General features: G+C 40.4%; 1 protein-coding gene across 2 annotated transcripts in view; it reads left to right on the top strand.

The window, feature by feature from the left end:
- ABCB1 (ATP binding cassette subfamily B member 1) overlaps window positions 1-26692 on the top strand; it is a 208364-nt gene that overhangs the window by 53865 nt on the left and 127807 nt on the right. For both annotated transcript variants that reach the window (XM_042965581.1, XM_007076760.3), the window contains exons 12-20: window positions 128-253; window positions 363-566; window positions 888-1058; window positions 9905-10066; window positions 11143-11319; window positions 11866-12012; window positions 14246-14353; window positions 19768-19845; window positions 22530-22613. In XM_042965581.1, coding sequence (XP_042821515.1) covers window positions 128-253; window positions 363-566; window positions 888-1058; window positions 9905-10066; window positions 11143-11319; window positions 11866-12012; window positions 14246-14353; window positions 19768-19845; window positions 22530-22613 — 1257 coding nt within the window. The remainder of the gene's footprint in view (window positions 1-127; window positions 254-362; window positions 567-887; window positions 1059-9904; window positions 10067-11142; window positions 11320-11865; window positions 12013-14245; window positions 14354-19767; window positions 19846-22529; window positions 22614-26692) is intronic.

Genomic DNA, 26692 nt, shown 5'->3' with positions numbered 1-26692 from the left:
CTCTGATACTTTCTTTTAGTGATTTTAAAGAAATGTATATTTAACCCTAGGTTTGACTTGAACTGTCAATTCATAGTCCCAATATCTGTGTATTGCCCTTAAGTTTATTTCTCATTCATTCTGTTAGATCTTGAAGGGCCTCAACCTGAAGGTTCAGAGTGGGCAGACAGTGGCCCTGGTTGGGAACAGTGGCTGTGGGAAAAGCACGACAGTGCAGCTGATGCAGAGGCTCTATGACCCCACAGATGGCATGGTGAGGTGACTCTTGATGAACTAGATGCTGCAGCAATCAGCAGTTACCATTGCAGATTTCACATTAAAAATCTGCAGTGCATGGAAATCACACTTACTTTTTATTTCAGGTTAGTATTGATGGACAGGACATTAGGACCATAAATGTGAGATATCTTCGGGAAATCATTGGTGTGGTGAGTCAGGAACCTGTGTTGTTTGCCACTACAATAGCTGAAAACATTTGCTATGGCCGTGAAAATGTCACCATGGAGGAGATTGAGAAAGCTGTCAAGGAAGCCAATGCCTATGACTTTATCATGAAACTCCCTAATGTAAGTCTTCCTTGATCTTTGCCATGCTAGAGATTCAAAGAATAGAATGCTGACTAATGCCTAAGAAGTTAGGAATCTACTAAAAAAATAGATGATCCTTCTAAGAAGAAAGATCAAAATTCCTTCAGATTTTCAAGCTCTAGCACCATCAACTAGTAGTAGGCATATTTGTAAAAAATGGTGTTGGTTATTGCTAAATTTTAAGGAACTGGACTGTATTACCTGTGGGCCTTGGATTGTTTATGGGATTACTTCCCATCTTAAAATGTGACCTGAGATAGCTTGTTCTTTTGCTAACCGCCTTTATCTTCTGTGTTGTAGAAATTTGATACCCTGGTTGGAGAGAGAGGGGCCCAGCTGAGTGGTGGACAGAAACAGAGAATCGCCATCGCTCGGGCCCTGGTTCGCAACCCCAAGATCCTCCTGCTGGATGAGGCCACATCAGCCTTGGACAGTGAAAGTGAAGCAGTGGTTCAGGTGGCCCTGGATAAGGTCTGTGAGCCTCAATTCACACCGACTTGATTCATGAGAATAATACTATTTTTAAAAAGGGACATTTCCAATGACTCCTAAAGTGATCTTTTAAGCTATCAAAATGAAATCTTCAGTCCTATTTGGACCTATTCATTTAATTTCTATTTATCTCCTTTTTAAAGTAGAAATGAACAAATTTTGACTGAATGGTACTTGGGAATTTTTTAAATTAAACAATGAGAAATACAGATTCAAATGAAAATTGGTCTTCCTTGCAATCTTGAAAATTTGACTTTAGAGATAACCCAGTTATTTAGACTTTCTGTTTTGTCAACAAGAGGAAAATATAATTTGAAGTTTCACATTTAATTTCCAAGATGTAAATACCTATTGAAGACTACCGGAAATGAGAAACCCCTTGTCCACAGAGAACTGATGATGTTGGAAACTTACGTGGGCCATGAAAATTCCTTGACTGTCAACAGGGTTTGACCTTCCTGCATTCCCTGAGTTCACATGACTTGTTCACAAAATCAGATTTGAGTGTACTGTGCCAGTCTTGTGTGCTTGGTCTCTGGCATGTATTGGTAACCAGGCTAGTTCTGTGAGGACAAGGAATGTGAAGACCTTTTTTTAAGTTTTTATTTAAATTCCAGTTAGTTAACCTACAGTATAATATTAGTTTCAGGTATACAATATAGTGATTTAACACTTCCATACATCTGGTGCTCATCAAAATAGTGCTCTCCTTAATGCCCATCCCCCATCCCCCAACAACCTCCCACAACCCTCAGTTTGTTCTCCATAGTTAAGAGTCTGTTTCTTGGTTTGCCTCCCTCTCTTTTTCTCTTTGCTTGTTTGATTTGTTTGTTAAATTCCACATTTGAGTGAAATCACATGGTGTTTGTCTTTCTCTGACTGAATTTCATTTAGCATAATGCTCTTCACCTCCATCCATGTCATTGCAAATGGCAAGATTTCATTCTTTTGTATGGCTGAATAATATGCCATTGTATATATATACCACATCTTCTTTACCTTTTCATCTGTTGATGGATACTTTTTGGCTATTTCCATAATTTGGCTATTATAGCTAATACTACTGTAAACATTGGGGTGCATGTATCCCTTTGAATTAGTATTTGTGTATCCTTTGGGTAAATGCCTAGTAGTGCAATTGCTGGATCATAGGGTAGTTCTATTTTTAATTTTTTGAGGAACCTCCATACTGTTTTCCACAGTGGCTGCACTAGTTTGCATTCCCACCAGCAGTGCTAGAGGATTTCTTTTTCTCAGCATGCTCACCAACACCTGTTGTTTCTTGTGTTGTTGATTTTAGCCATTCTGACAGGTGTGAGGTAATGGCTCACTGTGATTTTGATTTGTATTTCCTTGCTGATAAGTGATATTGAGCATCTTTTCATGTGTCTGTTGGTCATCTGGATGTCTTCTGTGGAAAAATGTCTTTTCATGTCTTCTGACCATGTTTTAATTGGATTATTCATTTTTTTGAGTGTTGAGTTTTATAAATTGTTTATATATTTTGGACACTAACCTTTATCAGATATGCCATTTGCAAATAACTTCTGCCATTCTGTAGGTTGCCTTTTTTGTTTATTGTTCCCTTTGCTATGCAGAAGCTTTTTATTTAAGCTTAAGTCCTGTTAGTTAAGTCCTGTTAGTTCATTTTTGCTTTTGTTTCCTTTGGCTGAGGAGACATGTCTAGAAAGAAGTTGCTGTGGCCAGTGTCAAAGAGGTTACTACCTGTTGTTGCTCTAGGAATTTTATGGTTTCAAGTTTCAAATTTAGGTCTTTAATCCATTTTGAATTTATTTTTGTGTTGGTGTAAGAAAGTGGTCGACTTTAATACGTTTGCATGTAGTTATTTATCCAGTTTTCCCAAAACCATTTGTTAAAGAAATTGTCTATTTCCTGTTCGATATTCTTTCCTGCTTTGCTGAAGATTAATTGAGCATATAGTTGTGTGTTCATTTCTGGGTTTTCTCTTCCGTTCCATTTATCTTTGTGTCTGTTTTTGTGCCAGTACCATCCTGTTTTGATCACTACAGCCTTGTAATATAACTTGAAGTCTGGAATTGTGTTGCTTCATGCTTTGCTTTTCTTTTTCAAGGTTGCTCTGCCTATTTGGGGTCTTTTGTGGTTCCCTATACATTTTAGGATTGTTTGTTTTAGCTCTGTGAAAAATGCTGTTGGTGTTTTCATAGGGATTGCATTAAATCTATAGATTGTTTTGAGTAATACAGACATTTTGACACTGTTTGTTCTTTCAATTCATGAGCATGGACTGTTTTTCCATATCCTTGTGTCATATTCAGTTTGTTTTATTGGTGTTTATAAAGTTTCAGGGTACAAGTCTTTCACCTCTTTGGTTAGATTTATTCCTAGGTATCTTACTGGTTTGGGTGCAATTGTATATGGATGATTCCTTTTCTGATGTTTCATTATTGATATATAGAAATGCAGCAGATTTCTGCATGTTGATTTTGTATCCTGCAACTTTACTGAATTCATGTATCAGTTCTAGCAGTTTTTTGGTAAAGTCTTTTGGGTTATATAGAATATTATGTCGTCTGCAAGTAGTTTTACTTCTTCCTTACCAGTTTGGATGCTGTTTATTTCTTTGTGCTGTCTGATTGCTGTTGCTAGGACTTCCAGTACTATGTTAAATGATAGTGGTGAGAGTAGACATGTCTGTCTTGTTCCTGACCATAGAGAAAAAATTCAGTTTTTTCCCCACTGAGGATGATATTAGCTGTGGGTTTTTCTCTTTTTTTAAGTTTATTAATTTTATTTTGAGAGAGACAAAGTGAGAGAGAGAGAGAGAGAGAGAGAGCAAGAGTGCAAGCGGGGGGAGGGACAGCAAGAGAGGAAGGAGAGAGAATCCCAAGCAGTCTCCTCACTCTCAGTACAGAGCCTGATGTGGGACTTCAACTCACGAACTGTGAGATCATGGCCTGAGCTGAAACCAAGAGTCAGATGCTCAACCAGCTGAGCCACCCAGGTGCTCCAGCTGTGGGTTTTTCATATATGGCCTTTATTATGTTGAGGTATATTCCCTCTAAACCTACTTTGTTCAGGGCTTTTTACCATGAATGGATGTTGTACTTTGTCAAATGTTTTTTTTGAATCTATTGAAATTATCATATGGTTCTTTTCTTTTATTAATGTGGGGTATCGTGTTGATTGATTTGAGAATATTGAACTACCCTGAGTAAATCCCACTTGATTGTGGTGGATGACTTTTTAACGTATTGTTGAATTTGGTTTGCTAGTGTTTTATTGAGAATTTTTATATCCATGTTCATCAGAGATATTGACCTGTAGTTCTGTTTTTAGTGGAGTCCTTATCTGGTTTTGGTATCAGGATAATGCTGGCCTCATAGAATGAATTTGGAAGTTTTCCTCCCTTTTCTATTTTTGGAATAGTTTGAGAAGAATGGGTATTAATTCTTCCTTAAATGTTTACTGGAAATCACCTCTGAAGCCACCTGGCCCTGACTTTGTTTGTTGGGAGTTTTTTGATTACTGATTAATTTCTTTGCTGGTTACAGTCTGTTCAAGTCTTCTATTTCTTCCTGTTTCAGTTTTGGTAGTTTATATATTTCTAGGAATTTATCCATTTCTTCCAGGTTGTCCAAATTGTTGACATATAGTTTTTTATAATATTCTCTTATAATTGTATTTCTGTGTTGTCGGTTGTTATTTTTCCTTTCTCATTTGTGATTTTATTTATTTAGGTCCTTGCTCTTTTCTTTTTGATAAGTCTGGCTAGAGGTTTATGAATTTTATTAACTTTTTCAAAGAACCAGCTCTTGATTTCATTGACCTAGTCTGTGGTTTCCTATATCATTTATTTCTGATCTAGTCTTTATTATTTCCTTCCTTCTAAGGCTCTAGGTTTCATTTGTTGTTCTTTTTCTACCTCCTTTAGGTGTCAGAGTAGGTTGTTTATTTGGGATTTTTCTTGCTTTTGAAATAGGCCTGTATTGCTATATACTTCCCTCTTAGAACTGCTTTTGCTGCATCCCAAAGGTTTGGGACTTCTGTGTTTTCATTTTTATTTTTTTCCATGTATTTTTAAATTTCTTCTTTGATTTCCTGGTCGACTCATTCATTGTTTGGTAGTGTGTTGTTGAGCCTCCATGTATTTGTGGTCTTTTCAGATTTTTTCTTATGATTGACTTTATTTCATAGTGTTGTGGTCAGAAAAGGTGCATGGTATGATTTCAATGTTTCTGTGTTTGTTGAGGTTTTTTTTTGTTGTTGTTGGCTAATATGTGAACTATTCTGGAGAATGTTCCATGTGCACTTGAAAAGAATATGTATTCTGCTGTTTTAAGATGAAATGTTCTGAATATATCTGTTAAATCTATCTAGTCCAGTGTGTCATTCAAAGCCATTGTTTCCTTGTTTATTTTCAGTTTAGATGATCTGTCCATTGATGTAAGTGGGTGTTAAAGTCCCTTACTATTATTATGTTATTTCAGTTAGTTCCTTTATGTTTGTTATTAATTGTTTTATATATTTGGGTGCTTACATGTTGGGTGCGTAAGTATTTGTAATTGTTATATCTTCTTGTTGGATTGTCCCCTTTATGATTATATAATACCCGTCTTTGCCTCTTTTTTCAGTCTTTGTTTTAAAGTCTGGTTTATCCACTCTGGAAAACAGTGTGGAGGTTACTCAGAAAATTAAAAATAGACCTACCCTATGACCCAGCAATAGCACTGCTAGAAATTTACCCAAGGGATACAGGAGTACTGATGCATAGGGGCACTTGTACCCCAATGTTTATAGCAGCACTCTCAACAATAGCCAAATTATGGAAAGAGCCTAAATGTCCATCAACTGATGAATGGATAAAGAAATTGTGGTTTATATACACAATGGGGTACTACGTGGCAATGAGAAAGAATGAAATATGGCCCTTTGTAGCAACATGGATGGAACTGGAGAGTGTTATGCTAAGTGAAATAAGCCATACAGAGAAAGACAGATACCATATGTTTTCCCTCTTATGTGGATCCTGAGAAACTTAGCAGAAACCCATGGGGGAGGGGAAGGAAAAAAAAAAAAGGAGGTTAGAGTGGGAGAGAGCCAAAGCATAAGAGACTCTTAAAAATTGAAAACAAACTGAGGGTTGATGGGGGGTGGGAGGAAGGGGAGGGTGGGTGATGGGTATTGAGGAGGGCACCTTTTGGGATGAGCACTGGGTGTTGTATGGAAACCAGTTTGACAATAAACTTCATATATTGAAAAAATAAATAAAGTCTGATTTATCCAATATAAGTATTGCTACTCTGGCTTTCTTTTGATATCCATTTATGTGATAAATGTTTCTCCACCTCCTCAATTTCAATCTGTAGGTGTCTTTGGTTCTAAAATGAGTCTCTTGTAGGCAGCATATAGATGGATCTTATTTTTTTTATTCATTCTGACACCCTGAGTCTTTTGATTGGAGTGTTGAATCCATTAACATTCAAAGTAATTATTGATAGAGATGTATTTAATGCCATTTTATTACTTGTTTTGTCATTGTTTCTAGAGGTTTTCTCTGATCCTTTTTTGTCTTTGTCACTTTTGGTCTCTTTGTTGCTCTCAAAGAGTACCCTTTAATATTTCTTGCAGGGCTTTTTTAGTGGTCACAAACTCCTTTAGTTTTTGTTTGTCTGGGAAACTCTATCTCTCCTTTTGTTCTGAATGGTAGCCTTGCAGAATAGAGTATTCTTGGCTGCAGATTTGTCCCTTTCAGTGCTTAAATATATCCTGGCACTCCTTTTTGACTTCCCAAGTTTCTGTTGAGAGATCTCCAGCTAGTCTTATGGGTTTTCCCTTGTAAGTTAACACTTTTTTTCTTGCTGCCTTTAAGATTTTTTTTTATCACTGTATTTTGCAAATTTAATTACAGTGTGTCTTGGTGTTGGCCTGCTTTTGTTGATTTTAATAGGAATTCTTTTTGTCTTTTGGATTTGGATGTCTGGTTTTGTTGTTGTTGTTGTTGTTGTTGTTGTTAGATTAGGGAATTTTTCTGCTATTATTTCTTGAAATAATTTTTCTGCCCCCTTTTCTCTTCCTCTCCTGGGACTCCTATAATAGGAATGTTACTATGTCTGATGGAGTCACTGAGTTCCCAAAGTCTGTTCTCATATTCCACAATTCCTTCTCTTTTGTTCAGCTTTATTATTTTTCATTATTTTGTTTTCTAGGTCACTAGTTCATTCCTTTGATTCTTCCAGCCTGCTGTTCATTGCATCAAACCTGTTTCCAATCTCTGTGGTAGGGATCTCCCTGAAATCTTCTTTTCTCAAGTCCCCAGTGAAGATCCTTATGATTGTTGCTTTAAATTCTCCATCAGGCATGTTACTTATATCTGTTTTGCTTAGTTCTCTGGCCATGGCTTTATCTTGTTCTTTCATTTGGGATAAATTCCTCTGTCTTAGTATGTTCTAAGTGTCTGCCTTCTTCTCTGTGTTAGAAAGGCCATTTATGTCTCCTGCTTCTGAAAATGATGACCTTATAAAGAAGTAGTCATGTACTATCCAGGGCCTGGTGCTTCAGGGAGTGTCTCTGGTTTGTGCTATGTGTGCTCTGCTATTGTGTTTTGGCTGCTCTATCCTTCAGGCCAGGCATCTGCAGAGGCTCTCCTTGTCTGCTGTGGGCAGTGTTTGATCCTTGGCCTGAATGTGGTTTTAACTAGGTATGCTCTGGTCTGCTTGTGAAGTGAGACTTCATACCAACTCCCCAGAACTGAGGCCCTGCAGAACTCTCTGATTGGGAGACGTAGAGTGGGCAGGAGTTGGTGCTGGTCTTCTCGGGGAGGACCCCGCCACTCTGAGAGTAACGCAAGCCTGACTTAGAATGGCAGTCCCGCCAGAGCATGGTGAGGGGGAGCTTGGTTTCAAGGCTGCAAGTTAGGCAGCCTTTGTCTGAGCTGAGCTGTTTCCCTCAGGTAGCTCTCTGTTTATGCTGAGGGGCCAGGGAGGGAAGTGGCACCAGCCAGACAGCTCCTTTGTTCCCAGAGACACGTCTTGAGGAATGCTGCCTGACAGGGAAGTACTTCAAGAATAGTGGATAATCTCCCCACAGTTTACCCCAGATGTTTTTTCAGATTGCTCTTTCCATACTGTCTGCCTCCAGGGTTTTTGCCTGCCTTCTTTCTAGGAGCAGCACAGTGACCTCTTGGCTCTATCCCAGCCAAGCCTGCTGACCTTTAAAACGCCAGGCTTTAGAGACATGGTGTGGGCAAGGGCTTGTCCTGGTCTTCTGGGGAAGGGGTCCACAGCACTGGGAATGAGACACGCTTGACCGAAAAGGACAGTTCTGCCAGAGCACAGGGGTGTGGAGCTTGGTGTAAGCGAGTCAGGCAGCCTGTGCTGGTGCTGCGGTGCTTCCTGCAGGTGACTCTGTGTTTATGCGAAATGGCGCCTGCCAGCTCCCTTGTCCCCAAGGGGCAATTCCATGAACTCTGCCTCTTGCTCTGAGAACAGCAAACAGTATCCCCCAGTGTGCCCCAAGCATTTTTCAGGTAGCTGTTTACACACTATCTGTCCTCAGGTTGTTTGCCTGCCTTCTCTCCAGGAGCAGCACAGTGCCCTCCTGGCTCTGTCCCAGGCAAGCCTACTGACCTTTAAAACTCCAGGCTTTAAGGGGCACCTGGGTGGCTCAGTTGGTTAAGTGCCAGACTTCAGCTCAGGTCATGATCTCAAGGTTTGTGGGTTTGTGGTTTGTGGTTTGTGCCCCACGTCGGGCTCTGTGCTGACAGCTCAGAGCCTGGAGCCTGCTTCTGATTCTGTGTCTCCCTCTCTCTCTGACCCTCCCCCGTTCACATTCTGTCTCTCTCTCAAAAATAAATACACGTTAAAAAAAAAAAAGAATGGGGAACTCTTTAAAAAAAAAAAGAAAAACATTTGCATAGTTCTTCAGTTTTTCCATAATGCTTCTACCTAGGAGTGAGTACCATTTATTAAGCACTTACAGTGCATATATCATAATGCTTTGTGTACATTGTATTATTTGGTCATCACAACTACTCTAAGAAGTGAGTACTAATATTATCTCCATTTTATATGTGAACAAATCGAACTCACATAAGTTAAAAGAGTTGAATAAAATCCTAGAATTTATAATTGGCAGAACTAAGGTTTGAATTCAGATCAGTGTGACACTGGAGACTGACTGCTGCTGCCTCACACTCCTTGTCCATCTGAAGCATCCAGAGATCCTGGGAGATGGGATGCCATGGATCCCCAGACTGATGCTATCTAGCCTGCACCAGTAATGCACATTGACCTGTGTCTGCTCTGACTGGCCAGTACCTGGACCGTAGCATTTTTTACTTTGTATAAACCCCTTATTACTATTGTAAACTGAGGCTGATAGAGGTTAAGTAAAATATTTAGAAGCTTACATAACATTACTAGGTGATTATCATATTTGTGTTAATAATAAAACATTTTTTTTTTAATTTTTTTTTTCAACGTTTTATATTTATTTTTGGGACAGAGAGAGACAGAGCATGAACGGGGGAGGGGCAGAGAGAGAGGGAGACACAGAATCCGAAACAGGCTCCAGGCTCCGAGCCATCAGCCCAGAGCCCGACGCGGGGCTCGAACTCACGGACCGCGAGATCGTGACCTGGCTGAAGTCGTGCGCTTAACCGACTGCGCCACCCAGGCGCCCCAATAATAAAACATTTTTAAATCATTATCAATTGACTATACATTTACTGAAGCAAGAGTACCTTATATAGTTTAGATGGCTTTACAGTGTCCAAGTAAATCTAAATTGAATGAATTTTTGCATGTAATTGTTCATTTATTCAAAAACCTAACCTTTCTCTTTAGGCCAGAAAAGGCCGGACCACCATAGTGGTAGCTCATCGTTTGTCTACAATTCGTAATGCTGATGTCATCGCCGGTTTTGATGATGGAGTCATTGTGGAGAAAGGAAATCATGATGAACTCATGAAAGAGGAAGGCATTTACTTCAAACTTGTCACAATGCAGGTATAATCCAACTATAGAATTTTCCTGAACTGTCTCAGGTATAAGCTGATTTTGTGTGTTTAGTACTATAAATAAACATTACTTGATTTTGTTAATAAGTGAGAAAAATAACTGGGGAATTCAGACCAGATTTTTTCCCCATTTAAAAGGAGGGAAAATAAAGAAGGATAATTAGAGAAAATTAAACATTTAAAAACGTTGAAAGGTAATCTATCCACCATAGTAGGCATTAGCCACATGTAATTACTGACATGTCAGTGGTAGTTATTCTGAAATGAAGTGTTTTAGGGAGAAAATGCATACCATATTCCAAGGACGTGGTACCAAAGAAGAATGCAAAATATCACAGTAAGTTTTTACATTGATTGCATGTTGAAATGCCAGTATCTTGCATATATTAGGTTTAAACCAAATACATAGTACAAACTGATTTCCCTCTTATATTTTTTAATGTGGCCACTGAGAAAATTTTATTTTATTTATTTTTCATTTTAAAAAGTTTTTTTAACATTTATTCATTTTTGAGAGACAGAGAGAGACAGAGTGTGTTGGTGAGGGGCATAGAGAGGGAGACACAGAATCTGAAGCAGGCTCCAGATTCTGAACTGTCAGCACAGAGCCCGACATGGGGCTGGAACCCATGAACCATGAGATGATGGCCTGAGCCAAAGTTTGACGCTTACCTGACTGAACGACCCAGACTCCTCAGGTACTCAGAAAATTTTAAATCACAAGTATGGGTCACAGAATGGCTTGGATCATATTCTCATTGATAGCACTGGTCCAAAGCAAATAGGATTGAGGCCCAAACAACCACAAAAAGGACATCACAACGTAAGATATAGGGAAAGGATGTCATGTTATTTCAGCATATTCAGTGGCAATCCTTCTTCAGTGGTTTTAATTTTCAAATATATCACACATTCACACATGCACAGAAACCTTCAGCAACTTAACTTTATCCTTTCCTATAATGATGTAAATTACCACTTTCCTTGATAGCTGATGGTTGGCAATTAACTTTCATTATTTTTTCCCAGCCTAACCCACTTGTGCGTATTTCTTGTTTACTTTAGACAAGAGGAAATGAAATTGAATTAGAAAATGCAGTTTATGAATCCATAAGTGAAATTGATGCCTTGGAAATGTCTCCAAAAGATTCAGGATCCAGTTTAATTAGAAGAAGATCAACCCGCAAGAGTATACATGCATCACAAGGCCAAGATAGAAAGCTTGGTACAAAAGAGAACTTGGTATGGAGGAGGATGTAGTTATGTCTTCAACCCTCTCTCTGCGGCTTTCGTAGTTTCGTGGGCTAGCAGTGGGGTGGTAGGGGTCAAAACAAGAAAGGGTTATCCAGATTCCTCCTGTCGTGTCTCCCAAAACCTTCCACAGACCAAATCTCAACACTTTAGATTCAGGTTAGAATGTATGAATGAGCATTTATAGGCCAAGAATTTTACAATTAGAATTTATAATGTTAAAGAGATTCTAAGGGGTCTTCAAATATGGATATCTCTATTCTTTTATCCCTACTTGTAAATCCTCTTGTCCTGTTCCAAGTGTGATTTTCCAGATGTCAGGTTGAATGTTTGTGGAGACAGCATTTATTTCTTAAAATATAAAGGAGTAATATAACAATCTTTTTTAAAAAGTTAAATAGCCACTAATTCATAAGAAAACAGGAATAAAAAAAATCTTCATTTAAAAATCTGTGCATACTGAAGAACTGTGCATCATTAAATCAATTGAGAATCAGTCTTTTTATAACTAGCCTGTTGTCATATTTTGTTTCCCAGGATGAACATGTACCTCCAGTTTCCTTCTGGAGGATTCTGAAGCTCAATATAACTGAATGGCCTTATTTTGTGGTTGGTATATTCTGTGCTATTATAAATGGAGGCCTGCAACCAGCATTTTCAGTAATATTTTCAAGGATTATAGGGGTAAGTGTTTATGTCCATTTTTTTGGATTGACTTGTGAGGCCTGACTAAAGAATGAGCTGTTTATATTTGTAAGTGTACACACAAGCCACAAAAAAATGAGGACCTTCATATGAAACTCTGCAACTTGAAGATGTAAGAATGCAAATCTGATTTGTGATAGAAAGACTACTTTTTCAGGCTTTCCTTCATCCTTGCGGTTGGTTGCTGTCTTAGGGCCCAGATTGCTGAAATAGTCACAAAACCGACTAGATGACTCTCTCTTGCCTGCCGTCACTGGGCTCTGAGTAGATGTCATGAAAAGTCCTGTCACCAGTGTGCTTGTCAGACTGGCTTGAGACAGAGCCATTCTGGGACAGACGCATTTGTCAGGACACAAGCAGGAATGCCACCTCTGTGAGGTGTCCATCCCACTTGTAAAGATGAAAACAAAAAGCAACAGCTTCTGAAAGGTTGACATATTTTGACTGTACCTGCTTTTAAGGAAGGCATTTTCAACAATAATGCTATAACCCAGGCAGGGTGCTCTCTGTTTAATGGTAGATGTTCATATATCAAGCTGAGGATACCCTTGCCACCATACCTGCTGAAAACATTGCAGAGAAAGAAGTTGATCCCTACATGAAGGATGCGAAACTCTAACTTGTGATTATACTAAAAACTACGTAAATATTCAGCTCTCTACCCATGCTTGGCTAACTTATTTCTGGTTGATACTCATATGTATAATGTATTCATTCAAGAAATATTTTTTTCGGTGACTGCTCTGAGCCATATACTATTCTAGGTGGTGAAAAATACCAAGAAGGAGTTAGTGTCTGATTGCATAGAGCATATGTTCTAGGACAAGGGTTAGCAGACTTTTTCTTTAAAGGGTAAGATAGTAAACAGTTTAGATTTTGAGGTCCAGATGGTCTCTGTTGCAATACTTAGCTCTACTGTTGTAGTGCAGAGGCACCCATATACAACGCAGAAACAAACATGGCAGTATCCCATTAAGGCTTTATATAGACATTTGGCTGGTGGTCCACAGGGAGCTGATCCCTGTTCTAACATTTGTTGTACAGTCAGGGAGGTAGACAGTTTGCATCATCAGAAAAAAAAATGGAAATAAGAATGGGTTTGGCTGTGTGTAACAAAAACTCAGCCTAAGAACTTTATATTTCTCTCATTCCTCATGTAACAGTAAGGCTAGAAGTAAATGATCCAGGGCTAGCACATTGGTTAGGCAACCAGTTATCTGCCTGGTTGAAGGTTTGTAACACAGAATTTAAGGCTGTGGGCTCTGAGTTAGATTGCTCATGTTTATCTCTTGGGTCATCACTTGCTGGCTGTGTTAACTCAAACAGGTTAATTAGCCTCTCTGAGCTTCAGTTACCGTTTATAAAGTGGTGATGATAATAAACCTTAGGAGGTGATAGGATAAAAGGAACAATATACATGAATTTGTGTAGAAGAATATCTGAGTATCTGTCACGGAATAAGGGCGTGCTGATTGTTTGCTTTTTTTTTTTTTTATGGTTGCAATAACTAATCATCAAAAATTGATCTCCTCTAAAAGGCTGTTACTACTTTACAGAGTGTAAAGTTGAATAGGTTGGATTAGGAGTGTAGCTCTGTTACAAGACAGTTTTGGCCCACTGTGAAGGGAGTTGTTTCTTTCCTGGGAAGTGGTGACTGTGTTCTCTAAGCCCAACACATCCTATGAGCCTTCTTACCATCTCTGGAAAGATCTCCATGTGTGGTGCTGGGTCAGCTGGCTGTCCAGCCGGCCATCCTCCAAAAAAGCCTACCTCAAGGAGGCTCCTTTCATGCTGAAGGCCTGGGCTCTCTCTAGTTTACCAAAACAGCGTTGGCAGGTTTGTCTCCAGTTTGAAATGTTCAAGTTGTAAAACAAACTTCCATTGAGTGTGGTTTCCCATCAAAAGAAGAAGACAGTATTTATTCTCATTTCTACTTTACATAGTAGGTGTGGCTCTTGGGCCACTCAATTACTCCAAGAGGGGTGTGCCCAGAAAAAGTAGTGGATCCATTTAGGAACGACAGACACATTCTCAGCCCCTAAGGAAGGAAGAGTACACACACCTTTAGGTTTGGCATTAGGGAAACCAGCCCTGACTTCTGTTTTACCAAAGCTATCTTGACCCCCAAATACTGTGCTTGACAGGACATGAGTCAGACCCAGAATGACTTCCTTAGGCCTTGAACTGAAACCTTTCAATATTTTCTTAACAGGTTTTTACCAGAGTTGAGGATCCTGAAACAAAACGACAGAATAGTAACATATTTTCATTATTGTTTCTAGTCCTTGGAATTATTTCTTTCATTACATTTTTCCTTCAGGTAAATATCTACATTTTCACTTGATTCATTTTGGGGAATGCATTATTATTCAACTGGGGAAATTTCTAAACATCTGTGTGATTTTTTCTTATAAACTGGACTGTTAGCAACCAAGTTTCTTTGACATATTCATTTATTATTTTTTTAAGTTTTATTTTTATTTATTTTGAGAGAGAGAGAGAGAGAGACAGAGAGCGAGCCCCCAAGTGGGGGAGGGACAGAGAAAGGGAGAGACATTATATTCATTTATTATTTTTTTAAGTTTTATTTTTATTTATTTTGAGAGAGAGAGAGAGCGAGCGAGCCCCCAAGTGAGGGAGGGACAGAGAAAGGGAGAGACAATCCCAGGCAGGCTCTGCATTGTCAGTGCAGAGCCTGATAAAGGCCTCGAACTCACAAGCCATGAGATCATGACTGGAGCTGAAGTCAGACGCTTCATGGACTGAGCCACTGAAGCTCAGTCCCTTCTTTGACATAATTAAAACAAAGATCTTTTGCTTTCACTTTGCTTGGTTACCTTTTCCTCCCCAGCATGACTTCCTCTAACTGAAATATTAATGAAATCAGAGGGAAGCGGGTATTTGATCTAATACAATGATTGAAAATGAAAGCTAGGTACTCAAAAATGGAATTCAGGGAATCCCTGGGCATAAGTTTGGATAGAAAAACTGCCAGTCACTTTAAGTACTCAAAATGCTTTGGTATGTTCTAAAAACAACAAAAAGCAAAAAACACGTTAAGTAAGTCACACTATTTTAAAAATGTTTGAAGAGTTTATCATTCAACTTTTGCTAAAGGAGAAAGAACCTTTTTAATGATGGAAGAATGCCAGTCTTCAAACAGAAAGTGTATGAGCCATTTTTGAAGAGTCAGATTTTGCAGCTTGCAAATGATTTGGCTGGAACAAAATTGTAAAGGAATTAAGTGCTCTAAAAGTTTAGTATGATAAGGCGGTGTTAGACTTTGATTCAAGTATGAGCTGCACCAATTCCTAATTTTGTGTTTGGGGGCAATAAAATAATTTAAACCAACCCTCAGTTTCCTCATCTATAAAATAGGAATATTAATACCTGCCTCTTTTTTTTTTTTTTAATTTTTTTTTTTTTTAACGTTTATTTATTTTTGAGACAGAGAGAGAGAGCATGAACGGGGGAGGGTCAGAGAGAGAGGGAGACACAGAATCCGAAACAGGCTCCAGGCTCTGAGTGGTCAGCACAGAGCCTGACGCGGGGCTCGAACTCACGGACCGCGAGGTCATGACCTGAGCCGAAGTCGGCCGCTTAACCGACTGAGCCACCCAGGCGCCCCAGTACCTGCCTCTTGATGACTGAAAGAAATAATTGTGACCTGGGTCACGTGCCCCTCTGTGATGGGGGAAGAGTGTGCTGGCCAGCAGCCTGCAGTCTTTGGGATCAGAGCCCCACACGCCTTTGGAGCCAGACTGCAAAGCTGCTTCCTGCATGGCCCACAGGGAGATGAGTCTCTACCGTCAAGGGATCCAGGGCCACTTCCAAGGTTGTTTTATTCTGAGAAGGTCATTTATAAGGACCATGCTCTTCCTAGCCCCAGCTGGAGCAAGGACATGAGCCTCCTCTTTGACCAGCTCCTGAGGAAAGGTGCAGACAGCTCCTGGAAACATTTGCCTTCATATACGAATGTAAATCTACTGAAAAGATCAAAGACTTCAAAACCTTTTTTCCTGACACAAAGCCTATAAAAGAACAAATGTCACAGACCCCACTCTTTCCCAGAAGTTTTGAGGAAGGCCTGAGCTTTGAATATGCAATGTTTCATAATCATGCTGAAGAAAAGATATTTGCATATTTCAATGAGATACTTACTTGCAAGGGGCACGTAGATTCCTTCGTGGAGGTGCCATTGTCACCATGATTATTGCTGCTGTTGGTATGTCTGCAGTTATAGCCGGGGAATTGCCCTGGCTGCCAGTCTCAACATCAGCTTTATTATATTTTTTAAGTTTTATTTATTTATTTTGAGAGAGCTAGTAAGCGGGGGAGGGGCAGAGAGTGTCCCAAATGCAAGAATCCCGATGCAGGGCTTGATCTCACAAACGGCGAGATCATGACCTGAGCTGAAACCAAGAGTCCTGAAGCTTAACCGACTGAGTGAGCCAGGTGCCCCTCAACATCAGTTTTAAAAGGCCTATTCCCCTTTGCTCTGTTGCGATAAATAGCCAGCTTGATAAAGTTCAAGGAAGGAAATTATTTCCTGTAATGTTCAAAGTGTGGATGAGAAGACCCTGTACTCAGGGCCAACAAGCTTATCTATCAAGCTGGATCCTGAAAAAAGTTTGACATAAAAGAGCTGCTCATGCATTCTATACCAGTCTGCATTAGGCTCTCCTTCTGCCAGAAGAAGCTGTTGTCCCCAGTCCTCTTACGCTTGCTGTTGAGTTGCCCACAGGTTGAAGCCTGCTAACACCAGCCTTCCTGAACATAACTTTGGAATACAACTCCAGGAGCTCTTTTCCACTTTCTGAACTTTTTAACACAAAAGCATCCCTGTGAGAGTGTCATCAGTTGTTTGTGTCTCCTTAGGATAGGTGTCTGCTAATCCTAAATTTGAATGGGCTCTTTAAGGTTGCACAAGCACAATGCTACCCCCTTGTAGACCAGAGAAAAAATTCATACTGAAACTTTTAAAAATATTTTTTTAAATCAGTTTTTAAAAAAGTTTATTTATTTTGGGGGTAGGGGACAGAGAGAGAAGGAGAGAGAGAATCCCAGGTAGAATCTACACTGTCAGCACAGAACCCACTGCAGGGCTCGAACTCACAAACCGTGAGATCATAACCTGAGCCGAAATGAGTCAGGTGCTTAACTGACTGAGCCACCCACGTGCCCCCATAGTGAAACTTTTACTGCAGACTTGGAAATGCCAGAAAACCAAATGAAGGAATAAGTGTGTGTGTGTGTGTGTGTGTGTGTGTGTGTGTGTGTGTGTGTGTGTGTGAGAGATAAATTACAAAGCTACCTTTATTGTATCCACACCAATCTTTTTTGGCTACAGTAGGAAACATTAGTTCCTGTAAGAATGGATACTTCAAATCTGAATTCTAGGGATTAAACAATCATTGAAAGAGAGAAAAGAGAGAAAGGGAGAAGGAAGAAATAATGTGATCAAATTCCTAGGTCTGCGTGAGGCAGTAGCAAACAGTGGCTTATTGAATGAATCGATAATTAGCCACATGTAATTTTTTTAAGTCTATGTATTTGTTTATTTTGAATGAGAGAGCAAGAGCAGGGGAGGAGCAGAGAAATAGGAGAGCGAGAATCCCAAGCAGTCTCCAAGCTGTCAGCATGGAATCTGACTCAGGGCTCAATCCCACCAACCATAAGATTTTGATCGGAACCAAAGTAAAAGAGTCAGACGCTCAACCAGCTGAGCCACACAGGCACCCTGACCTAAATATAATAGATTTGATACTTTAACTACATGCAAGATTGCCAGAGCAACTGTTAATGCCACAGAATGGAAAGATTGTCAAGTGTGAAGTTGGTTAAGGAGTTTCAAGGGTGGTAGGCTTTGAACTGGTCCCTTACACGTCGGAGACAGAGACGTGAGCTGCTGAAGCAAAGGCAGTGAAAGCAGTTACCTTTGTAACAATGATGCTCCAGGATACTGGAGTCGGACTTGCCTGGCAAAACTAAGTGAGAACAAAGGCTCTAAATTATAGGACCTCAGAGCTGTAGAGCTGGCAGTGTGCTGAACAATGTTAGAATGCTCAGCCCTTCATTTAGAAACCAAAGGAGGGAGCTCTGTGGGTGATTAAATTTCAGGCTCTGGGTTCCCATTTTGGTTGGAATTCTCACAGACCCAGATTCAGGTTCCAACTCTGCCACCTTACAATTGTGTCTGTCCTCTGGCAACCTAGCAACCTCTCTAAACCTTAGTTTCGTTTGTAAAGTGGTTATACGGTTGTCATAAAGATGACCTTCTCCCATCATTAAAAGGGTTGTCATAGGTGTACACACATATGTGTATGTGTTCGTGTACTTTGTATAAAGTACAGTGTCAGAGTAATCACTTAAAAACGGCTAGGTCCCTATAGAAATAACAATATTCCTGCATTGAGGGAGATATTTCACATTTCATTCAGTCCAGTGACAGAAACCTTAATCTGGCCATGTCTAAATTTACTGTTTCAGTAATTTCAGACTTCAGTTCAATTAACCCAGGGTTTCTCCCTTTCCTCCTTCTTCCAGATCAGTGTCTATGTTAGCAGAGGCATAGAGAGTAGGGGTCTGTGGATGTCACGTGCCTGCCTGCTTCTTGCTGGCACCTGGCAGGGCCCACGGCCTTCAGTTACGTGGTCCAACCTGGCTGTGCCCCTTTATCAGAACCACTTGGAAGAATTGGCTCTTGCTTCACTTGTGCTCTTTGCGTGTGTTTCTTCTCTCTCTCACTAATGTGTCTCAGCGGGCCCAGAGGAGCTATGGCTGCCCTCTTCCACATCTCTGATTCTGCAGGGACTTGGGCTGTTATTCGAGCCTCTCCTCTTCTGATGCACCGTCGGCCATTTCCACTCTGCTTTCTCCATGAGATTGTGTGTCAGGCCTCGTCCACAGACTGCTGCTTCCTGGAGCCCCAGAAAGAAAGGGGGGTGCTGCTCCATCCTAGTCCTAAATCCCCACACCCACTGGGATGAGGGTTCTGATATCCTCCCTCCCCAGATGTGGCTGCACGGCAGCACACTCACATCTGACTCTTTATTTCCCCGAGTAACTCTTCCCTCCTCCCAGACACAGAAGGTTATATCCTTGGGGGAAGAGGAGAGGCAGTGCAGAAAATTCCTCTTGGCGTCTTCTTCCCCAGACTATTCTGCTTCTACACCTTTTTTTTTTTTTTTTTTTTTTAAGCTTCGAAACTGGGAATTTGTTATCTTTATTCTCTGCATCCTTTATGGCTGGGGTGACCAAATACTTCTTTTTTCTCACATTATACCTCAGGTCCTGGTGTAATTATTAACAGCAGCCCTTTTCATTCTCCAAGTGTCCTGGTTTGCATGATAGGTAATACAGCCACCCTGCTTCGAGTGCCCCTGTCTTCGGAACAACTTCAGCTTCCTGAGTGACAGACCCTGGTTCACCGGGAGAAATAAGCAGGGATAGATAGGAATAGTGACAAAGAAACACATTTCCCAGTCAGCCCCTGATTAGCCCACCAGTAGCTGGGGAGTAGCAGTGATGGTTTCCAAACGGGGCTCCCCTGGCTATGCGGCTGCTGTGGCTAGGTGCCCTTAGTACACAGTTACCGAAACACCACCAACCCTGAATCAGGCTTTCTGACTTTGGTGTCCCTGTTAGCCGTGACATCAACTCTCCCTCCTTTTGTGTAACCCTTGGCTGGGTCTGTGACAAGTCTTCTTCCTTGTGGCATGTTCTTCTTCACAGGGCTTCACGTTTGGCAAGGCTGGGGAGATCCTCACCAAGCGGCTCCGATACCTGGTCTTCAGATCCATGCTAAGACAGGTATGTCTGCTGAGGATTGTGCCGGGGCTGTGCAGAACTCCCCGCTTGGGCCCATGGTCTCGTGCAGAGGGAGTGCGGTTGGGTTTCTCAGAGCGAACTCCTGCAATGGTCTTCCCTCGGTCTCTCCTCACAGATGTGGCTGGACCGCCACCCCCAGGTTGGGCTCAGAGGCCCTGCTGTCCATCTGCTGTGGGTGGGACAAGGAATGGGATCATCACAGATGGTCCCCAGAGCTGGTTCACCTCCAGCCTTTGTGTTGGCAGCTGGAGGCAGAGTCATCCCTTTCCTCTCTTTCCTTCTTTCTCCTCGGAACCCATATGTGTGTCTTCCCACCAAGAGATGCTACCTGTGCCCTTTCTTTCCTCAAATCAAAATGTATCCCGACTACCCAGTTTTTTCTTTGCTGTGGCCAGACTGATAGAGCAGTTCAGCTCATAGTGTTCATTACAAGCTGATAACGGCTTACTAGAATGCCTCTTACATTTTCCACCTTCAGAACCCTAACAACAGGCAGACGTGAATATTTTCCTGGGGAAAGGGGGAGGGAGCTTCTGGGAATGTAACCCAAAGCAATCCAGTTCTAAGGGAGAGTTTCTTTAACAACCATGAAAATTTTGTATGTGAGTTTATAACCCTCCATCTTAAAATTACTGATCACTTGCCAGTGAATAACATGAGGCTCCAGAAGGATGCCCTGGACATGCCAGGAGTACTGGAATCCTGGCTGAGAAGCATCAGTTTGCTGTGTTAGGATTTCTAGTTGGCATTCACATCTTCCCAGCTGTCTTTGGTTCCTCAATCCTTTCCCACCTACACCACCATTACTTAAAAAGAAGCATATTTATGGCAGTTGCTGGCCCATGACTGGCAGAGCCAGGACTGAATTGAATGAGTAACAGAGCACTGTTTGATGGGGGCGCTGTCCTAGGACTCTGAGTCAAACCATATTTATAACTGAGATTCCAGTTAGGATTGAGGCTGAACTTGGTCCAGAACCAAATGCCCCATTATCCCGCCAGCTGCCAGGCCAGCTCTTAGGTCTGTTATACTTCAGCAGTTGAGCTGATGGTTTGTGTAATGCCCTCTCCATAAATTATTAAATCTATCTAATACACATTAAGGACCTTCTGCTTGCCATAATACTAAGTATTGTCAGGCATTCAAACCTCAACTGTCCCTGTCTTCAAGGAAGTTACATGCCAGTAGAAGAGGCACTTAAACACAATAATTCTAAAAAACAAAGTGATACATGCTATGATAATTTAGAACACTTTCTTTTTCATTAATACTTTGGGGGGAAAATGGTAGATACTGCTTTAATTGCAAGCCACCAGGACCAGAGTTATTTTTATTAAAGATATAAATTCATACTTCAAACTCACAATGTTTTTAGTATTTATGTATTTAAAAATGTAAGTGGCTTTATAGAAAAAAAATCCTGTTGTATGTAATTCTTAAATTTTAATCTAGATTTCTTTTGTTGATTTTTTTAAACCCAATTCATTTATTCTGCCCTGAACTATAATAAGTTATCTAAACTGCCTATTCAACTTCTCTATTTAGATATCTAAGTAGCATTTCAATCTTATATCTAAAATTGCACTTTTGGGAAAAAAAGTAAAAATAAAATTGAACTTTTGTTTCTCCCCTCTGTACAGGGCTTACTTTTTACCTAGTCTTCCCCCATATCCGTAATGGCAGCTCCATTCTACCAGTTGTTCAGGCTAAAAACTTTGAGGTCATTTTTGGCTCCTCTCTTTCTATGTGATGTTATAATAACCTCCTAACTGGTCTCGCTGCCCTGATCCTTATTCAAATCCATTAGTTTCACCTCCTAAGAGCCAGAGTCATTCTTCTCAAATATAAGTCAAATCACATCCCCCTGCTCAAATCCTGCTAGAACCTACCCATATCCCTCAGGGTAAAATCTGGAATCTTTACAGTTGCCTCCAAGGCCATGATGTGGTCCCCACTCCCTCTCAGACCTCATCTTCTACAGCTTCCCACCTTCCCCAATGTACAGTCTACACACTGGTTTACTACACAAGGATGAGAGAGGGCAGGGGTAGGAAAGCCAAATGAGAAGGGAGATCTGTCCAGAGGAAGAGACTTCTTTTACAAATTCACACAAAGGTACTCTTAAAGCTGTTCGCAGCCCTTAAGGCCTTCTTGGAGGTGCATAAACAGATCAAGTATGACTTTGCCTCAGGGCCTTTGCACATGCTATTTCTTCCTTCTCTCAAATATTTTCCTCCCTCTCTTCATTCAGATCTCTGCTTAAATATCACCTTAGAGAAGACTTCTCTGTTCCCTAGTGCCTTTCTTCGCTTTTTTTCCTTCTTATTCTGATCTGTTTTTCTTCATTGCATTTATTTACACCTGGCCCTGTACGTATTTATTTACTTGTGGCATACGTCTCTAGAATCTAAGCTTTATGAAAGCAGCAACATTTTCTTTTTTGTTCACTATTGTTTAGATCCAACAATTAAAATCACATTTGGAACAAAACACTCAAATTTTTTTGATAAATGAAATTATTTATATTCTTGTCTATTGAGTGTCAAATCTTGAGTGCTAAATACAAGGGATATAAGTGATAACCAACCTGACCCTGTCATTGCCCTAAGAGCTAAGAGTCTTATAAATAGAGCTTTAAGATAATAAAATCATTTTCTGTGCCACAGGATGTGAGCTGGTTTGATGACCCTAAAAATACTACTGGAGCATTAACAACCAGGCTTGCCAATGACGCTGCTCAAGTTAAAGGGGTATGTGCCTCCTTTGTGCTGGTGTTTGTCTTAATTGGCTATTTTGGATCTCAGCAGGAAATTAATTTTCTCATTACAGGTGTTCTCATAATCATTAAAATGTTAAATATTTAACACAGTACATATGCCTTATAGCAAAAATGTTAACTGCTTAAACATTATATATTGTATAGTGTATACATAACTTACAAGCTTTCTTTCGTTATTTACTACTTAGTCATGCTATTAACAAGATACACATGGAAGGATAATTATTTAGAAAAGGAAGTATTTATCAGCATGTCACGTAGGACCAGTCTGTTGTGATCAGTTAAACAAGAGAAAATTATAGGGGTGCCTGGGTGGCTCAGTTGGTTAAGTGGCCAGCTTCATCTCAGGTCATGATCTCACAGTTTGTGAGTTCGAGCCCCATGTTGTTGGGCTCTGTGCTGACAGCTCAGAGCCTAGAGCCTGCTTCAGATTCTGTGACTCTGTTTCTTTCTGCCCCTTCCCCACTCAGGCTCTGTCTCTGTCTCTCTCTCAAAAAATAAACATTGAAAAATAATCAAAAAAACAAGAGGGGAAGGGAAGGGGAAAAAATAGTTACAAACAGAGGGAGGGAGGCAAACCATAGGAGACTCTTAAATATTAAGAGAACAAACTGAAGGTTGATGGGAGGTGGGGGAGAGAGGAAAGTGGGTGATGGGCATTGAGGAGGGCACTTGTTGGGATGAGCACTGGTTGTTGTATGGAAGCCAGTTTGACAATAAATTATATTTTTAAAAATGAGAAAATTGTAATTGCTGCTGAAAAAAATAATGTGTGTAGTTTCTGTATGAACATTTAGGAGCATTGCAGTTTAGAGGAGAGGGAAGAAAAATCTAAAAGGTTGAAAGAAATGAGAAGCACATTAAAAAATTAAAGCAGTGGAACAACTGTATCAGGCTACAAAGCTTAAATTTTACCACCACATGAATCTCTTTGATTGATCTAACTAGAAACTGTTGAACCAGGAGGTTTTGATTTGTGGATGAAATGACAATTTCTTCTTCTACAACCACAACTACAACTGTTGATAGCAAAACTCCACAAGATAATGTAGAATTCAAAAAAACATGTGATCTCTCCTGTGTCTCTCCCTCACTTGAACCTTATTAATCTTTATCTTTAAACCTTTCTATAAAGTAGCTCTATTTTAAAGTTTCTTCTATCTAGTAAATGGACCTTCTGTAAAAATAAATTGGGTTTCGAATGTGGAAGCACACACAGTTGTAAAATTACAGTATAAATCTTGGCGATTGTTTTAATACAGATTTCTTTGCTTGAGGCAAACAAATCAACAAAAACTGAGGTTTAGATCAAGTTGTAGAGAACCTAACTGAGCCGAATGTGCCCTGCTTGAAATAACTTTGAACTTCCTAAAACAGACAACTCTGGCTCTATGGCATCTACACGGTATGTCACATTGTCGTTAAGTGCTGTGGAAAGAAAACAGCAGCAGGATATATGGGTATGGGGATTCTGGTTGTCCGGTAAGGAAGGCCTCAAAGATCTGGTGATAGATGCAGGAGCCCTGAATGAGGGAAAGGTAGTAGCCCTGTAGATATGTAGGGAAAAGTATTTTAAACAGAAGGATCAGCAAGTGCTAAGGTCCTGAGGCTAGAGCATTTCCATAACTGTTCCCAAAACAATAAAGAGGATAGTATGGCGGAGCAAAGTGAGTGAAAGGAAGAGTCCTAAGAATTGAAATCAGTATTATATCTGGAAATAAATGGGAAACCATTGTAGGCTTTTGAACACAGGAATGATGGGGTCTGAAATCTTTAAAGGCTGCTGTATAATAGGCTGAAGGGGGCAAGGGTTGAAGCAGGGACTCTATTGCCATAATCAGGGGAAAGATGATAGTGTTTTATACTAGGGTGGTCATAGTTAGGTGACACAAAGTAATCAGATTCTGGACATAGTTTGAAGGTACAGCCAACAGAATTTGTTGGTTACCTATGGGGAATAAGAAAACAGCAATCTAGAATGTCTGCACAATTTTTGACCTGCTTTACTTAAAAGCTAAAGTTGCTTTTTAATGAAACTGGGAGCCTATTGAGCAGAATTGAGGGAGAGTTAGAGTTCTTTTTGGAACATGATAAATTTGAGATGCCCACATTAGACGCCCAAGTGGAGATGTCATGAAGGCAGGTAGACATGCAAGTCTGGAGTTGAGCACAGAAGTCTGGTCTGGAAATAGGTATCTGGAGATTTTTCGGTGCATTGGTGGCTTATAAACCAATGAGACTGGATGAGATAGCCAAGGAACTTTGTACAGATAGAGATCCTTTACATCAGGGCTATGAGGATGGACCTGCAAAGCAGAGTGTGAAGGAATGGCCAGAGAGAGAGGAGAGCAGGGTCCTGGAAACAACACACAGGGAGTGTTTCAGGAAGGAGCATTACAGGATGTTAATATCCTGTAAACTCACCGCTTACTACTGGTGAGTTTGTAAGGTGACCAAATGTTTCACCTCCATGCATCAGCCACACAGAGGGTGCTTTTGTTTCTCACAAGAACTGTTTCTAGGGTGTGGTGGGAACAACGTCTGTTGGGGAGTGGATTCAAGAGAAAGGAGAAAAGAGGACTAACACAAATGGACAAATTGTGAATGGACTTTCTGGTAAATGGAGGAGAGAAATGGATGGTAGATAGAGGACAGATAGCATCGGTCTCTATTTTTTAATTTACATTGGCATGACAGTCCATCACTGAGCCTGGGATAAATTTATTTTGCTCTCTCCCATCTTGCATGATCAGTCTGGACAAACTGTGTCCTGAAATTTTGAAACCCTATTTTCCCTAGTTAAACCTTGCTGCCATACTTAAGTATACCTTTCACAGAGACCTTGTATGTGCTCGCATAGGCACACACATCCCATATCCCTTTTGGTGTGAAGGCTACATCCTAGAGGAAACACGGACTCAGTTGCGGCAGAACCCTGAGCGGGTGCAGTCTGGGCATTGTGGGCTGGTAGTCCTTCCACCCTCCTCTGAAATGCTTCTGGGGCTTATGGTCTGTTTTAAGGCTGTGGTCCCTTCCTATATCTGTAAAATTTGTGGTCAGCCCTGTCCCTTGCTGTGATGTCCTCAGCCACATGCAACAAGTCCATTAGTCCCTGATGGCCTGCTGGTGTTGACTGTCTGCTTTTCACTTGTTTCTTCAAACTCACACTCCCATGGCCCCATGAGCACGGGTGCCTTCACAGCCTGTGTGAGCTACTGAGTTGGAACTGTTGTCCAGAACTTAAAACAGGGGCTAATAAAGAAGGACCAGGGGAGAAGAAGCAAGTAGGTATGTGAGTGCCATCAGAACTAGAAAAGTCCGAAATAGCTATAACCACAAATTGGCCAAGACGGGACAATTGTATCCACCTGATGCTACCAGCTGACCAGTTTCTTTCTGATGGGGGATATGTGTGTAGGTGTGTAAATACGTACACAGATACATGTGTAATACATACATATACACATGTGTACATATACACATTCATGTATACATATATATGTCACATATACACACCCATCTGTGTGTATATCTGTCTATTCCACAGTGGGAAGTAGTGAAATTAGTTTTTTATATCTAAAAACACCTGACGTAATCAGTGCTGGCAAAAATCATTCCACCCAAGGCAGAACTAACCCCCAGTTTGTGTGTATGTAGGTAGTTAGTGATAATGGTGACCTAGGCTAAATTTTTTTCACATTTAACTTTACCACCGGTGAAACATTTTCTCAGATGTATTTTTGAATAAGTAGCTTAATTCTGCTAAACATAAATCAGGAAGAAAATAGATCTCAATATTTTGCCTATGAAATGGTGAGCTTTTAAATTTTATTTTGGTATTAGGACTAGAATTCTGCAGGGGAAGAAGCAAGTGAGAGCCACGCAGAGATCAAAAGCCACCACGTATTTAAAAAAAACTTTTCCCCAGGAGAAGGTGGTTGAGGGAAAGATGAAGTTATAAATGTTTTTAATTTCAGAAGGTGGTTCAGGAAATAGGCTGTTTTTCCCCCAGTAAGCACGAATGTTTTAAATTAGATTTCAAGCAATACG

This window comes from Panthera tigris, chromosome A2 (genome assembly GCF_018350195.1).
Source record: "Panthera tigris isolate Pti1 chromosome A2, P.tigris_Pti1_mat1.1, whole genome shotgun sequence".
Classification (NCBI taxonomy): domain Eukaryota; kingdom Metazoa; phylum Chordata; class Mammalia; order Carnivora; family Felidae; genus Panthera; species Panthera tigris.
This window is presented reverse-complemented; position numbering and strand designations above follow the sequence as displayed.